The 14,884-nt window shown below is 45.7% G+C and overlaps 1 protein-coding gene across 1 annotated transcript; it reads left to right on the plus strand.

Annotated features, from left to right (window-relative positions):
• The first annotated feature begins 456 nt into the window (after positions 1-456).
• On the plus strand, positions 457-13,414 carry si:dkey-29p10.4 (tripartite motif-containing protein 16). The gene is made up of 11 exons (XM_036960337.1): positions 457-1,020; positions 1,776-2,736; positions 2,971-3,106; positions 3,326-3,421; positions 6,828-6,929; positions 9,268-9,414; positions 9,613-9,635; positions 10,802-10,947; positions 11,834-12,048; positions 12,644-12,766; positions 12,967-13,414. Exons 1-11 carry the CDS (start codon positions 750-752, stop codon positions 13,189-13,191), a joined length of 2,445 nt encoding a protein of 814 aa, XP_036816232.1. The 5' UTR covers positions 457-749; the 3' UTR covers positions 13,192-13,414.
• Positions 13,415-14,884: the final 1,470 nt, after the last annotated feature.

A 14,884-nucleotide genomic window follows, 5' to 3' on the forward strand; every position in this document is an offset into this window, starting at 1 on the left:
CAAAACGGGGCCTGCTATAGGACAGACACTTCAAAACGTGGCCTGCTATAGGACAGACACTTCAAAACGAGACCTGCTATTGGATAGACACTTCAAAACGTGGCCTGCTATAGGACAGACACTTCAAAACGTGGCCTGCTATAGGACAGACACTTCAAAACGCGACCTATCTGTTTCTACACGTACTACTGCACGTCTGAGCTCCAGAAGCCCAGGCCACTTTGGAGAATTTAAACTATGAATGAAACACAGAACACGTATTGGAATTGTTTAGTAAACCAGATGAAGAAATAATTGAAAGGTTAGAGTAGACCTATGTTCAGAGATTAACTTCCACAATCTATGTTTACAAGCCATTCAAAATGTATTTCATGTGACGTTAAAATGGTGAGAGGCCAGTATGATTTTAACCCCTTGGGTACCTCACAATCACAGCCATCCTGAAACTGCCGGGTAGGGCAACAGGTACGCATGCTTTTTCCTCGTGTGTATGTTTTCTTCAAATGATGACACTAGTGCAGACCTCTGCGTAGTTTGATCTGTCGACCTAACGAGCTACATGTATTTGGGTCAGAGGAGACATTGTTTTCCTGTACCTTTAAGAGTGGGGCGCAGTGTGCAGGACTACACTGGGGACGTAATTCAAACACTTGGCTCCTCCTAATTTTACGGTTTCGTTTCCTGGAGGTCGAGCCTGTCGTGTTGTTGACAAAAAAAAACGTAACAAATATCGTTTTTTACTGGGCAAAATGGGTCAGTCGTTGCCGACCCCGGACTGCGAGCCCTCGGTGTGTCCTTTGTGCCACGGTATATGTCGGAATCCGACTGCGCTGAGATGCAAACATATTTTCTGCTACTGCTGTATACAGGAGTTATGGAGTGGTTCGCCCACCGGTCCATACTACTGCCCCGAGTGCAAGGAGGAGTACAAGACATTACCGGTGGGGTTCAAGAGAGACACTACCGCAAGTCCGTGGCGACATGAAGCGCCTGCACATACACGCACCAGCTCAGCGACAGGTAACTTCCCGAATTCACCAGACACTTCTGCCCATGCGCAATTAGGCTGGGGACAACGAGACAGGGGTTTATTCATTACGCCGATTCTGTTACAAAACGTTTTGTAACACAAACCGTTTATTTCAAACGGAAAACCTTTTGCAACGAAAACGAGAATTTAATATTGGACCAATTCTGATAGGTCCCTCCACGCTTCATTCCGTTTGCTCTGTTTGGTTCATAAACGGTCAACGGTTTCCCGTTCCAAGACGTAATAAATACACCCCAGGTTCGCTGACTAGTCATGGGAACGAACATTTCCAAAGTTAGGCTACTGCTGGGGAAGATGTACCTGTGTAATGGTACTAGGCCTACAGTTTAAAACAATAACACATCGTTAACACATTGTTTTAATATGGTGATGATGACTTGGCTATGATAGAAACATTAACAACAATATTACGCTATATTGACTGACGCACACGAGTAACGACACAGGTCAAAGTCTACTGAAGTCCATTGACTTGCCTTAAAATCAATCGACCTTATTCTATCTTAAAATAATATGATATTTATGATATTTCCCATCATTTTGTATTTCTGCATCATTGGGAAGGGCTTGTAAAGCAAGCATTTCGCTTAAAGTCTACACCTGTTGTATTCTGTGCTGTGACAAATACAATTAGATTTAGCTAGGTTTGTGTCCTTTTGATGTAACCTAAGTAGGCCTAATCACTACTAATTTATTTGTGTTATGTATGTTGTGTTGGGTATAGAAGGCAGAGCCAATGAAGAGGATGTCATTGAGATCAATTCGGCGGGCTGGACCCTTGGGAAGAGAGCCTCCATCTCTCAATCCAAGCGTCTGTTAGGGAAGAGACCAGCCAGTTCTCCTGTCCCAGGAGGCCATCTTCACGACAACAAGAGACAAGCCACTGGCAGCTCCTCTTCCTCCCACTCCAGGGGACGGTCTGGTGACCGTAAGAGACCCGCCACTTCCTCTTCCTCCTCTTCAGCCAATCAGAACACGTCGTCTGACGTCGAGTTGTCCAGTGAGGAGGAGGTGCCAGCAGCACCATTCTCCTTAGCAACCAAACCGCCTAGTACTGCGTCCGTCGCCGTCAGAGGTCCGGACCTGACACGTGATAGGTCTAGGTCCCCTAGGAGAGACCCACCCATTGAGCTGGACGAACCCCCTGCTGCAACAGAACCTCTTACAAGAGAACCACTGAATGACCCTAGAAAATCACCTGAAGCAGCAGCAGGTCACATGACCAACACATCGCCAAGAAGAATCACCACCGTTGAGCTGGACCCACCTCCACCCCCTGCAAGAGATCCGTACACACCCGCCAAGAATCCTGCTGAAACGACCATAACAACCCATTTACGTTTAGTCACCCCTACGAAGGAGAAGCCTGTTGAAGCTGAGCGGGAGCCTCTTCCAGAGATCTCCAACAGATCTGGTCCAATCGGCACCTCCACCTCTCCTACCCGTGCTGCCAACAACCTGTCCCCTGGACGTACCAACCTGTCCCCCAGCCTGGCTCGTCAAACCTCTAGGGAGACCTTCCTACCCTGCCACTATTGCCCCAGCCAGGGCTCTCTCCCTGCGGTGAAGACCTGCCTGGTGTGTGGAGCCTCCATGTGCTCCGACCACCTCCGGCCTCACCTGGAGTCCCCTGTCTTCCAGAGCCACACCCTGGTACCCCCTGTGGAGGACACCTCACCCTGGAGGTAAAGTTTCACTCTTATTTTGGGGAGAATCTCAATTGAATTTCCTTTTCTGAGCTGCACAAAGTGAAATTCCTAACAACTTTGGACGGTATTTGCAGTAAAGTCTTGAATTCCTGTAAATACTTTGTGTTTCAACGTTTCATTTAAAGTTGACGATTGTTTTATTTAATTTATTATATGACAAATCATTAAACAACTGGCAGCAAGCTGAAGTATAACTTACATGGTCATCAGGTGCCCGGAACACCAGGAGATGAACCGAATCTACTGCCGTCAGTGTAGTGTGTGTGTCTGTACCGTGTGTACCGTGATCGGGTCGCACCGGGACCACGCTTGCGTCAGCATCAGAGAGGCCGAGAGGGAGCTGAGGGTGAGAAACAGAGGAGTGTTTACCAAACACACATACCAGCACACCACAAAAATACCTGATCTCATCCCAGCTGTATGAGCCGTAGTATTAATGTTGTCTAAGGATCGTTAGTGGTGAATAAACATATCACACGCGTTATAGTATAAATACGTGTTCCAGAGAGCTAAAGCATGTTTTCTATTGACGGCAGGATGACGGCACTGTGTTTTTGTCTTGCAGGGGAACCTGAAACAGGAGATGAAGAAGATGCAGGGAGCGGAACAGTCTTTAATCAGCAGAGTGACTGAGATGACAGAGAAGAAACAGAGATTCCAGGTAAGAAGGACAGGACCTCAGTTGGACCAGGTATTTTTTTTTTAGGTCTGACCTGACGCAAAAGCCTAATAATGTACACACCCTGTATCCCTCTAAATCAAATGTTACAGTTCACCTTACAGTGAAATGCTGAATACAACAGGTGTAGTAGACCTTACAGTGAAATGCTGAATACAACAGGTGTAGTAGACCTTACAATGAAATGCTGAATACAACAGGTGTAGGTAGACCTTACAGTGAAATGCTGAATACAACAGGTGTAGTAGACCTTACAGTGAAATGCAGAATACAACAGGTGTAGTAGACCTTACAGTGAAATGCTGAATACAACAGGTGTAGTAGACCTCACAGTGAAATGCTGAATACAACAGGTGTAGTAGACCTTACAGTGAAATGCTGAATACAACAGGTGTAGTAGACCTCACAGTGAAATGCTGAATACAACAGGTGTAGTAGACCTCACAGTGAAATGCTGAATACAACAGGTGTAGTAGACCTCTACCAAGTCCTTTACCAACAACGCAGTTTTAAGAAAGTACCTACAAAAAGAGTATGAGATAACAATAACAAATAATTAAAGCGCAGCAGTAAATGACAACAGCAGGGCTATATACAGGGTATTACGGTACAGAGTCAATGTGGAGGCTATATACAGGGTATTACGGTACAGAGTCAATGTGGAGGCTATATACAGGGTATTACGGTACAGAGTCAATGTGGAGGCTATATACAGGGTATTACGGTACAGAGTCAGTGTGGAGGCTATATACAGGGTATTACGGTACAGAGTCAATGTGGAGGCTATATACAGGGTATTACGGTACAGAGTCAATGTGGAGGCTATATACAGGGTATTACGGTACATAGTCAATGTGGAGACTATATACAGGGTATTACGGTACATAGTCAATGTGGAGGCTATATACAGGGTATTACGGTACATAGTCAATGTGGAGACTATATACAGCGTATTACGGTACAGAGTCAATGTGGAGGCTATATACAGGGTATTACGGTACAGAGTCAATGTGGAGGCTATATACAGGGTATTACGGTACAGAGTCAATGAGGAGGCTATATACAGGGTATTACGGTATAGAGTCAATGTGGAGGCTATATACAGGGTATTACGGTACAGAGTCAATGTGGAGGCTATATACAGGGTATTACGGTACAGAGTCAATGTGGAGGCTATATACAGGGTATTACGGTACAGAGTCAATGTGGAGGTTATATACAGGGTATTACGGTATAGAGTCAATGTGGAGGCTATATACAGGTTATTACGGTACAGAGTCAATGTGGAGGCTATATACAGGGTATTACGGTACATAGTCAATGTGGAGACTATATACAGGGTATTACGGTACATAGTCAATGTGGAGGCTATATACAGGGTATTACGGTACATAGTCAATGTGGAGACTATATACAGCGTATTACGGTACAGAGTCAATGTGGAGGCTTTATACAGGGTATTACGGTACAGAGTCAATGTGGAGGCTATATACAGGGTATTACGGTACAGAGTCAATGAGGAGGCTATATACAGGGTATTACGGTATAGAGTCAATGTGGAGGCTATATACAGGGTATTACGGTACAGAGTCAATGTGGAGGCTATATACAGGGTATTACGGTACAGAGTCAATGAGGAGGCTATATACAGGGTATTACGGTATAGAGTCAATGTGGAGGCTATATACAGGGTATTACGGTACAGAGTCAATGTGGAGGTTATATACAGGGTATTACGGTATAGAGTCAATGTGGAGGCTATATACAGGTTATTACGGTACAGAGTCAATGTGGAGGCTATATACAGGGTATTACGGTACAGAGTCAATGTGGAGGTTATATACAGGGTATTACGGTACAGTCAATGTGGAGGCTATATACAGGGTATTACGGTATAGAGTCAATGTGGAGGCTATATACAGGGTATTACGGTACAGAGTCAATGTGGAGGTTATATACAAGGTATTACGGTATAGAGTCAATGTGGAGGCTATATACAGGGTATTACGGTATAGAGTCAATGTGGAGGTTAGATACAGGGTATTACGGTACAGAGTCAATGTGGAGGTTATATACAGGGTATTACGGTATAGAGTCAATGTGGAGGCTATATACAGGGTATTACGGTACAGAGTCAATGTGGAGGCTATATACAGGGTATTACGGTACAGAGTCAATGTGGAGGCTATATACAGGGTATTACGGTACAGAGTCAATGTGGAGGTTGTATACAGGGTATTACGGTATAGAGTCAATGTGGAGGCTATATATAGGGTATTACGGTATAGAGTCAATGTGGAGGCTATATACAGGGTATTACGGTATAGAGTCAATGTGGAGGCTATATACAGGGTATTACGGTACATAGTCAATGTGGAGGCTATATACAGGGTATTACGGTACAGAGTCAATGAGGAGGCTATATACAGGGTATTACGGTACAGAGTCAATGTGGAGGCTATATACAGGGTATTACGGTACAGAGTCAATGTGGAGGCTATATACAGGGTAATACGGTACAGAGTCAATGTGGAGGCTATATACAGGGTATTACGGTACAGAGTCAATGTGGAGGTTATATACAGGGTATTACGGTACAGTCAATGTGGAGGTTATATACAGGGTATTACGGTACAGTCAATGTGGAGGCTATATACAGGGTATTACGGTATAGAGTCAATGTGGAGGCTATATACAGGGTATTACGGTACAGAGTCAATGTGGAGGTTATATACAAGGTATTACGGTATAGAGTCAATGTGGAGGCTATATACAGGGTATTACGGTATAGAGTCAATGTGGAGGTTAGATACAGGGTATTACGGTACAGAGTCAATGTGGAGGTTATATACAGGGTGTTACGGTATAGAGTCAATGTGGAGGCTATATACAGGGTATTACGGTACAGAGTCAATGTGGAGGCTATATACAGGGTATTACGGTACAGAGTCAATGTGGAGGCTATATACAGGGTATTACGGTACAGAGTCAATGTGGAGGTTGTATACAGGGTATTACGGTACAGAGTCAATGTGGAGGCTATATACAGGGTATTACGGTACAGAGTCAATGTGGAGGCTATGTACAGGGGGTACCGGTACAGGGTCAATGTGGAGGCTATATACAGGGGGTACCGGTACAGGGTCAATGTGGAGGCTATACACAGGGGGTACCGGTACAGGGTCAATGTGGAGGCTATATACAGGGGGTACCGGTACAGAGTCAATGGGGGTGGGGGTATCCATGTCCAGGGTCCATGACCAGGGTCCATGATGCTCCATATGCATTAGACACACTACTACACTGGATGAATCTGTAAGTTAGGTGTTTGGATACAACTATGTCTACATACTGTCACTGTGTCAACCCTGACTCCTCCTCTCCCCAGGTGTTGCTAGGTGATGCGCGTGCTGGTGTGCAGCAGCAGTACGAGACCATGCGTGAGGCCCTGCAGCAGGAGGAGGACACGGCCCTGCTGTGTGTGACTCGGGTAAATAAGGAAGAGAACCCAGGCTCAACTCTAGCATAAAAAACAAACAATGAATCTGGGCTTGGAAGTTAACAGAGGTGGGCTGTAAACCTGCAAATGCATGTTTTCTAGTAGGATAATGGTGGCTTAAAGCTGAAAATAAGAGAAACAAAATCTTAATTGCGACTGCATTAAAAGCGTGAGTGGGGGGGTTGTGAATCATGTGAGTCGGTGCAGGGCTGGAACAAAAACATGGGCTGTACTTTAAGTAGGAACACCGTTGTCAAAGCCTTAATTGCGACTGCATTAAAAGCGTGAGGGGGGGGGGGTGGGGGGGGGGGGGTTGTGAATCATGTGAGTCGGTGCAGGGCTGGAACAAAAACATGGGCTGTACTTTAAGTAGGAACACCGTTGTCAAAGCCTTAATTGCGACTGCATTAAAAGCGTGAGGGGGGGGGGGTTGTGAATCATGTGAGTCGGTGCAGGGCTGGAACAAAAACATGGGCTGTACTTTAAGTAGGAACACCGTTGTCGCGCAGCGGCTCAACATAAGTAGGCTTTGATTTGACAAATCTCCCTACCAACACATCACAGCCAATATGACACCAATGTCCGTGACAACTGGAAATCGTCCTGATTGAAGGTACACAACACACTCCCTGCCTCTAGTCATGAGGTGGACGTGACCGTCCGGGTGTTACCTAGAACCACATACTGGATTTTTAACAAGGTCGTTAGCATTAGGCAAAAAAAGACAATGTCTTGCCCTGACCTAGCTCAATATCTAGGTGTCCATAAAGTGACCATCGACTTGCCACCTTTCGTACTGAATAAGTTTGTAGGGGGCAACAGTTTGATTAAATATATAATTTATCGATCTCACGTGCTCATTTCTGTCCATGAAGAACCGAAGATGTGCAACCTATTTGTAGCATTTCTGACATTGCTAACATGTTTATTTTTTTTAAATCCAAAGCTCAGTTCTAACACTGGGTCTCAACTCAGTTGCTTGGCAACAACACAGTTAATACTAAATGACAAAAGCCTGCTCGCTCAACATCTCATTCCACAATCATGGGCATTAATATGGAGTTGTTCCCCCCCCTTTTGCTGCTATAACAGCCTCCACTCTTCTGGGAAAGCTTTCCATTAGATGTTGTAACATTGCTGCGGGGACTGATGTTGGGCGATTAGGCCTGGCTCGCAGTCGGCGTTCCAATTAATCCCAAAGTTGTTCGTTGGGGTTGAGGTCAGGGCTTTGTGCAGGCCAGTCAAGTTCTTCCACGCCGAACTCGACAAACCATTTCTATATGGACTTGTCATGATGAAACAGGAGAGGGCCTTCCCCAAACTTCAAATGGCTAGCTAACATGACATGTAAACAGAGACTCAGTTGTACACTGACTGCAGAGTGCATGCTTGGTAGCATCAGAAAAACTCCACAGTTTCTAACATCCGCAATACATTCCAGTACGCTGCTTCTCCTGTCTTCTTGACATTTTAATTCCGAATGTGTGCTGATTTAACAGTGCCAAACTAACAAAGACATTGTATTGCAGTACCTCCTGGAACGGTGCACCCCCTGCCGTTGTAAATATAACTTAGACGAAGTTAACCGGATGTTACTTGTGTGCTGATTTACTGCCAAACGAAACAACTCTGCCAGGCGTTGGATATTTGTCAACAACTCTGCCAGGCGTTGGATATTTGTCAACAACTCTGCCAGGCGTTGGATATTTGTCAACAACTCTGCCAGGCGTTGGATATTTGTCAACAACTCTGCCATGCGTTGGATATTTGTCAACAACTCTGCCAGGCGTTGGATATTTGTCAACAACTCTGCCAGGCGTTGGATATTTGTCAACAACTCTGCCAGGCGTTGGATATTTGTCAACAACTCTGTCAGGCGTTGGATATTTGTCAACAACTCTGCCATGCGTTGGATATTTGTCAACAACTCTGCCATGCGTTGGATATTTGTCAACAACTCTGCCATGCAAGGCCATTCCAGTGGCGCGGCTCAGGCTTTTCATGTGGAAATCTTGTATAATGCACAAATTTGCCTCCTCCACCCATGCTCTACCAAGGTTTTACAGCACAGCTTTGACCTGCTACAGTAGCTATGTTGGTCTATTGTAATTTAATCGATGTGTATGCAGGTTGCTTAGGATTCAAAACCTTCTCAAACTGTATCGTGGTGCTCATGTGAATTTCCTTTTAATTTTTCAACCTCAGACCAATGCCTACTTCTCACTTAAAACGTAGTTTAAAAATGTAAAAAAGTGCATTAGTCAGTGTTTTTATTGTGTATGTGTGTGTGTGTGTGTGTGTGTGTGTGTGTGTGTGTGTGCCCGCCCAGGAGGAGAGCAGGGCGGTGGGGGGACTGGAGGAACAGCTGACACAGCTGCAGGAAACCCTCTCCTCCCTCCAACGGGGTCTTCATACTCTGGAAGGGCTGGCTGACACCCGGGGCGCCGCACGCGTACAGGAACAGTCCTTCATCATGGTACTTCCTCAATCCTCTTACTTCCCGTAGGAACATAGGGCACATACTAAAGGGTACTACTATAAGGAAAGTGTTTGTGTGCCTACCGCACCTTGCCCTGACCTAAATACACATGGAACAGTGGCTTGTCTCTTGTTGTCGTGACGATGGTCACCGGGAACACATGTTTTCTTATATGTTTTGTTTTGTTCTTCACAGGAGTACAGTAAGATAACCAAAAGGTAAGCAACTATTATACATGACGATAGGCTAATTCTCATATAGTTTCTAAGAAAGAAACAAAGTTTAGAAAAGTGAAATAGCTAGAAAAGTGAAGTCCTACCAAGTCAGAACTGAGTCAGTATGTTAAGTAGAAAACTTTGTCTAAGCTCTTTTTATATAAGTATACAATCATTTTATAAATTACTTAGACCACTATTCCCCAACAGATTTATTACCTTGGTGAAAATATGTGTCCTGCGTTTTTCTGTAGATCAGCCCGCATTTCCTGTCGTAGCATTGTGATGCTGTAGCTAGCATTGTGACGTGTACGGATGCTGTAGCTAGCATTGTGGCGTGTACGGATGCTGTAGCTAGCATTGTGACGTGTACGGATGCTGTAGCTAGCATTGTGATGCTGTAGTTAGCATTGTGACTTGTACGGATGCTGTAGCTAGCATTGTGATGCTGTAGTTAGCATTGTGACGTGTACGGATGCTGTAGTTAGCATTATGATGTGTACGGATGCTGTAGCTAGCATTGTGACGTGTACGGATGCTGTAGCTAGCATTGTGACGTGTACGGATGCTGTAGCTAGCATTGTGGCGTGTACGGATGCTGTAGCTAGCATTGTGATGCTGTAGTTAGCATTGTGACGTGTACGGATGCTGTAGCTAGCATTGTGATGCTGTAGTTAGCATTGTGACGTGTACGGATGCTGTAGTTAGCATTGTGACTTGTACAGATGCTGTAGTTAGCATTATGATGTGTACGGATGCTGTAGCTAGCATTGTGACGTGTACGGATGCTGTAGCTAGCATTGTGACGTGTACGGATGCTGTAGCTAGCATTGTGACGTGTACGGATGCTGTAGCTAGCATTGTGACGTGTACGGATGCTGTAGCTAGCATTGTGACGTGTACGGATGCTGTAGCTAGCATTGTGACGTGTACGGATGCTGTAGCTAGCATTGTGACGTGTACGGATGCTGTAGCTAGCATTATGACGTGTACGGATGCTGTAGCTAGCATTGTGACGTGTACGGATGCTGTAGCTAGCATTGTGACGTGTACGGATGCTGTAGCTAGCATTGTGGCGTGTACGGATGCTGTAGTTAGTTTCCGGTATATTTACAGAATAAAAATAGTTATTGAGAGTAAACCTCATATCCTGTCTCCTCTCCCTCCAGTGTGTCTGAGAGCTGTTCTGTGGAGGAGCTGGAGGTTCCACAGGAGGTGGACAGGGCCAGGCTGAGATGCCTACAGCAGTGGACTGAGAGGCGGCTGGTCTCAGTGGTCATCTCCCTGCCTGACCGGGACCCCTTCAGGCTGCTCTGTAAGGGACCCCCCCCCCCCCCCCTCCATCTCATACAGTACCTACACCAAGGGTTCCCAAACTGTTTTGTCCTGCGGCCCATAAAATATGCGACCCCAACTTGTGAAAAAAGTGACGTAATCAACGGCAAATGTTTACTTTAAAAAATATTTAAAAATCGGGCTATGACCATCTGTTACAAATCATCCTGACAGAACTTGACAGTATTTAAATCGGAAGGAAGTGACTGAAATGCATCAGAAAAGGTATTGGCACGTTCAGAAGACAAGGGCAAATAATTTTTGCCTGATTTTCTGTTTAGAAATGAACGTTGTTAATGATCTTTAAACCCCGAGTCTGATTTAGTGCCTGGTCTTGTCCACTCTGTCCTTCGCGGCTTGGTCCCTGTAGAAGGACACTGAAGACACACGTACGTGTTCGTCAGAGTCTTATCTGTCAGTGAAAGGGGTCATAGTATGTTGTAGCTTCGACCGTTCAAAAAGGATTGAGACACGTTTTGTAGGAAGGAAACAGAAAGCACGGCTATCTGAGGTGACTGACGTTCTATTAAACAAGCACGATTTTAATTTCATAGTTTCTCTCGCGATCCCGTTTTAAAAATCCCTAGTTTGGGAAACGCTACCTTACACCATACCAGCTCCCTACTCAAAAGGAAGTGGATATTCAACCAAGGCTATTAAAATAGGTTAAGGTTAGGATTAACATTAGGGTTTAGGTTAAGGCATTGGGGTTAGTGATCTGCCATCCGAAACCATTCAAAATCTGCCTGTCTATATCAATCACAGCACCCCAGACAAGTTCTGTTAGACACAATGCCAATGACTATGGGTCGTTTTTTGACTGACACACCTCTTCTGCTCATGCCCCCCGTGTGTGTTCTGTGCAGATGGCGCCAGCCCCCGTCTGGACCCGGACACAGCCCACCCCAAGCTGCTCATCTCTGAGGAGAACAGGAAGGTGTCTTACAGCGAGGTCCAGCAGGCCTACCCGGAGCAGGGGGCTCGCTTTAGCTCCTTTCCCCAGGTCCTGGCCTCTAAACCCCTGCAGGGAGGCCGTGCGTACTGGGAGGTGGAGGTGGAGGAAGACGAGGGCAAATGGAAGGTAAGAGGTCAGAGGGTGTACCGTTTAGGGGTCAGAGGGTGTACCGTTTAGGGGTCAGAGGGTGCACCGTTTAGGGGTCAGAGGGTGCACCGTTTAGGGGTCAGAGGGTGCACCGTTTAGGGGTCAGAGGGTGCACCGTTTAGGGGTCAGAGGGTGCACCGTTTAGGGGTCAGAGGGTGCACCGTTTAGGGGTCAGAGGGTGCACCGTTTAGGGGTCAGAGGGTGCACCGTTTAGGGGTCAGAGGGTGCACCGTTTAGGGTCAGAGGGTGCACCGTTTAAGGTCAGAGGAGGTTATAGACAGGCAGATTACCGTTAGTTTCTTAGCATCTGCTAAATGGCATATTATTCTAATATGTTACAAGAGGAGATTAGGTAAAACATCACATAGCATATAGTTAGTAACACATCACAACATTTTCACATTCCCTATTGCATTAACTGAGCCCTGTCAAGAGGACATCATTGATTTACATGTACGGAAACCCTTCGTTGGCACTATTTAGCTAAATCAAATGCCCCCCCCCCCCCCCCCCCACAAAATAAAATGTCACTATCTAGTACAGCGTTGTCATAGTCCCCTGCGCTTATCTACAGGTGGGAGTCTGCGAGGGTCAGATCGGCCGTAAGGGCCAGAAAGACACCTGCCGTATCGGCTTCAACCCCTATTCTTGGTGCCTGCTGAGTGAGAAGGGGAAGATAGAAGCCCTGCACGACAAGGTATGTGGATGTGATCGCTGATGTGGATGCTTCCGTAAAAGTCACATATAGAATTGAATCAGATCTCTATGAAAGCGTCTATGTACAACACCAAGAGAAATTCCTAGGAACATTTTTGTTGATGTTGTTGCCGCATTGCAATACATTTCTCTCTCTCTCTCTCTCTCTCTCTCTCTCTCTCTCTCGTTCTGATTCCGAAGGTGGCTGTCCCTGTGGAGGTCGGCGGACTGGGAAGGGTTGGGGTGTTGCTGGATTTCGAGGAAGGTAGCCTGTCGTTCTATAAAGTGGCACAAGGGGGCGCTCTGAGCTTGCTCCATTGTTTTAAACAGAGGTTCAGTGAACCATTGTATCCTGCACTAGCCGTGTCTAAAACCCAGCTCAACATCCCTGATCTGTTCCAGGCAGAATCTGTTAAGTCAGAGTAGTTACACGGGTAATTCAGTTCTCTATAAATCTTTTTTTTTTTAAAAGGCAATCTGTGATTCAAACAATAACAAGGGGTCAATCCGCCACTATTTTGTTCTGTAAACCGCTGATGACTGAGGCTAGAGAATGGAATTGTTCCAGACAGGCTCACTAGAATAGTGCACAGTGGGGAAGATAAGTTTTCTATAGATCATAAATACCTTTTTTGTGTAAGCAATAAAACGTTTTTTTTTAAAACTTTTTATAAATGTTAATCAAATAGAGGATCGCAAAGAGAAATCTCAACGCAGAGATAATCTTAAATATTCTTATGTTTCATTGTTTTCAAATGTGATGGAATGAGAAGCATCAATACACTGAGTGGACAAAAAATTAGGAACACCTGTCCTTTCCATGACATAGACTGACCAGGTGAAAGCTATGTTCCCTTATTGATGTCACTTGTTAAATCCACTTCAATCAGTGTAGATGAAGGGGAGGAGACGGGTTAAAGAAGAGTTTTTAAGTCTTGAGCCATGGATTGTGTATGTGTGTCATTCAGAGGGTGAATGGGCAAAACAAAATAATTAAGTGCTTTTGTACGGGGGATGGTAGTAGGTGTCAGGCGCACCGGTTTGGGTCAAGAACTGCAACGCTGCTGGGTTTTTCACGCTCAACAGTTTCCTGTGTGTATCAAGAATGGTCCACCACCCAAAGGACATCCAGACAACTTGACACAACTGTGGGAAGCATTGGGAGTCAACATGGGGCCAGCATCCCTGTGGAACGCTTTCAACACCTTGTAGAGTCAACATGGGGCCAGCATCCCTGTGGAACGCTTTCAACACCTTGTAGAGTCAACATGGGGCCAGCATCCCTGTGGAACGCTTTCAACACCTTGTAGAGTCAACATGGGCCAGCATCCCTGTGGAACGCTTTCAACACCTTGTAGAGTCAACATGGGCCAGCATCCCTGTGGAACGCCTTCAACACCTTGTAGAGTCAACATGGGGCCAGCATCCCTGTGGAACGCCTTCAACACCTTGTAGAGTCCATGCCCTGACGAATTGAGGCTGTTCTGAAGTGGAAAGGGGGGGGGGTGGCAACTCAATATTAGGAAGGTGTTCTTAATGTTTTGTATACTCAGTGTAGAGATCTCTGTTCAGTATAATCTGCATTGCTTGCGGTTTGAGGTTTTAAGTTGGGTATCTGTACAGCACTTTGTGATATCTGCTGATGTAAACATGGCTTTATAAATACATTTGAATTACCCTTCCATTTCCTGACCAGTTGTCTGGGATTTTGTTTTGATGTGCCAATTTGTAGGCTAGTTCTCTGGGTTTGATGTTGGTTTGATGCCACCGACACCATGAAACTGGTCTGCCAGATTCTTCATATGTTTATCAAGCTCAGACTCTGTGTCATCAGATACAACTTTGTGTTCCTCTGCTCCTCTAAATCATAGAGGGTGTGGTTAGAGTGGAGGGGCGGCAGGTAGTCTAGTGGTTAGAGTGGAGGGGCGGCAGGTAGTCTAGTGGTTAGAGTGGAGGGGCGGCAGGTAGCCTAGTGGTTAGAGTGGAGGGGCGGCAGGTAGCCTAGTGGTTAGAGTGGAGGGGCGGCAGGTAGCCTAGTGGTTAGAGTGGAGGGGCGGCAGGTAGCCTAGTGGTTAGAGTGGAGGGGCGGCAGGTAGCCTAGTGGTTAGAGTGGAGGGGC

Source organism: Oncorhynchus mykiss, chromosome 2 (assembly GCF_013265735.2).
Source record: "Oncorhynchus mykiss isolate Arlee chromosome 2, USDA_OmykA_1.1, whole genome shotgun sequence".
Lineage (NCBI taxonomy): Eukaryota > Metazoa > Chordata > Actinopteri > Salmoniformes > Salmonidae > Oncorhynchus > Oncorhynchus mykiss.

What these genes read in the sequence shown, in the direction of transcription:
- si:dkey-29p10.4 (XM_036960337.1), top strand. Translation starts at nt 750, where the DNA reads ATGGGTCAGTCGTTGCCGACCCCGGACTGCGAGCCCTCGGTGTGTCCT. An exon ending in CCCTGCTGTGTGTGACTCGG is followed by an intron (nt 6,930 to 9,267) that starts GTAAATAAGGAA and finishes GTGCCCGCCCAG; the next exon opens with GAGGAGAGCAGGGCGGTGGG. An exon ending in AGGAACAGTCCTTCATCATG is followed by an intron (nt 9,415 to 9,612) that starts GTACTTCCTCAA and finishes TGTTCTTCACAG; the next exon opens with GAGTACAGTAAGATAACCAA.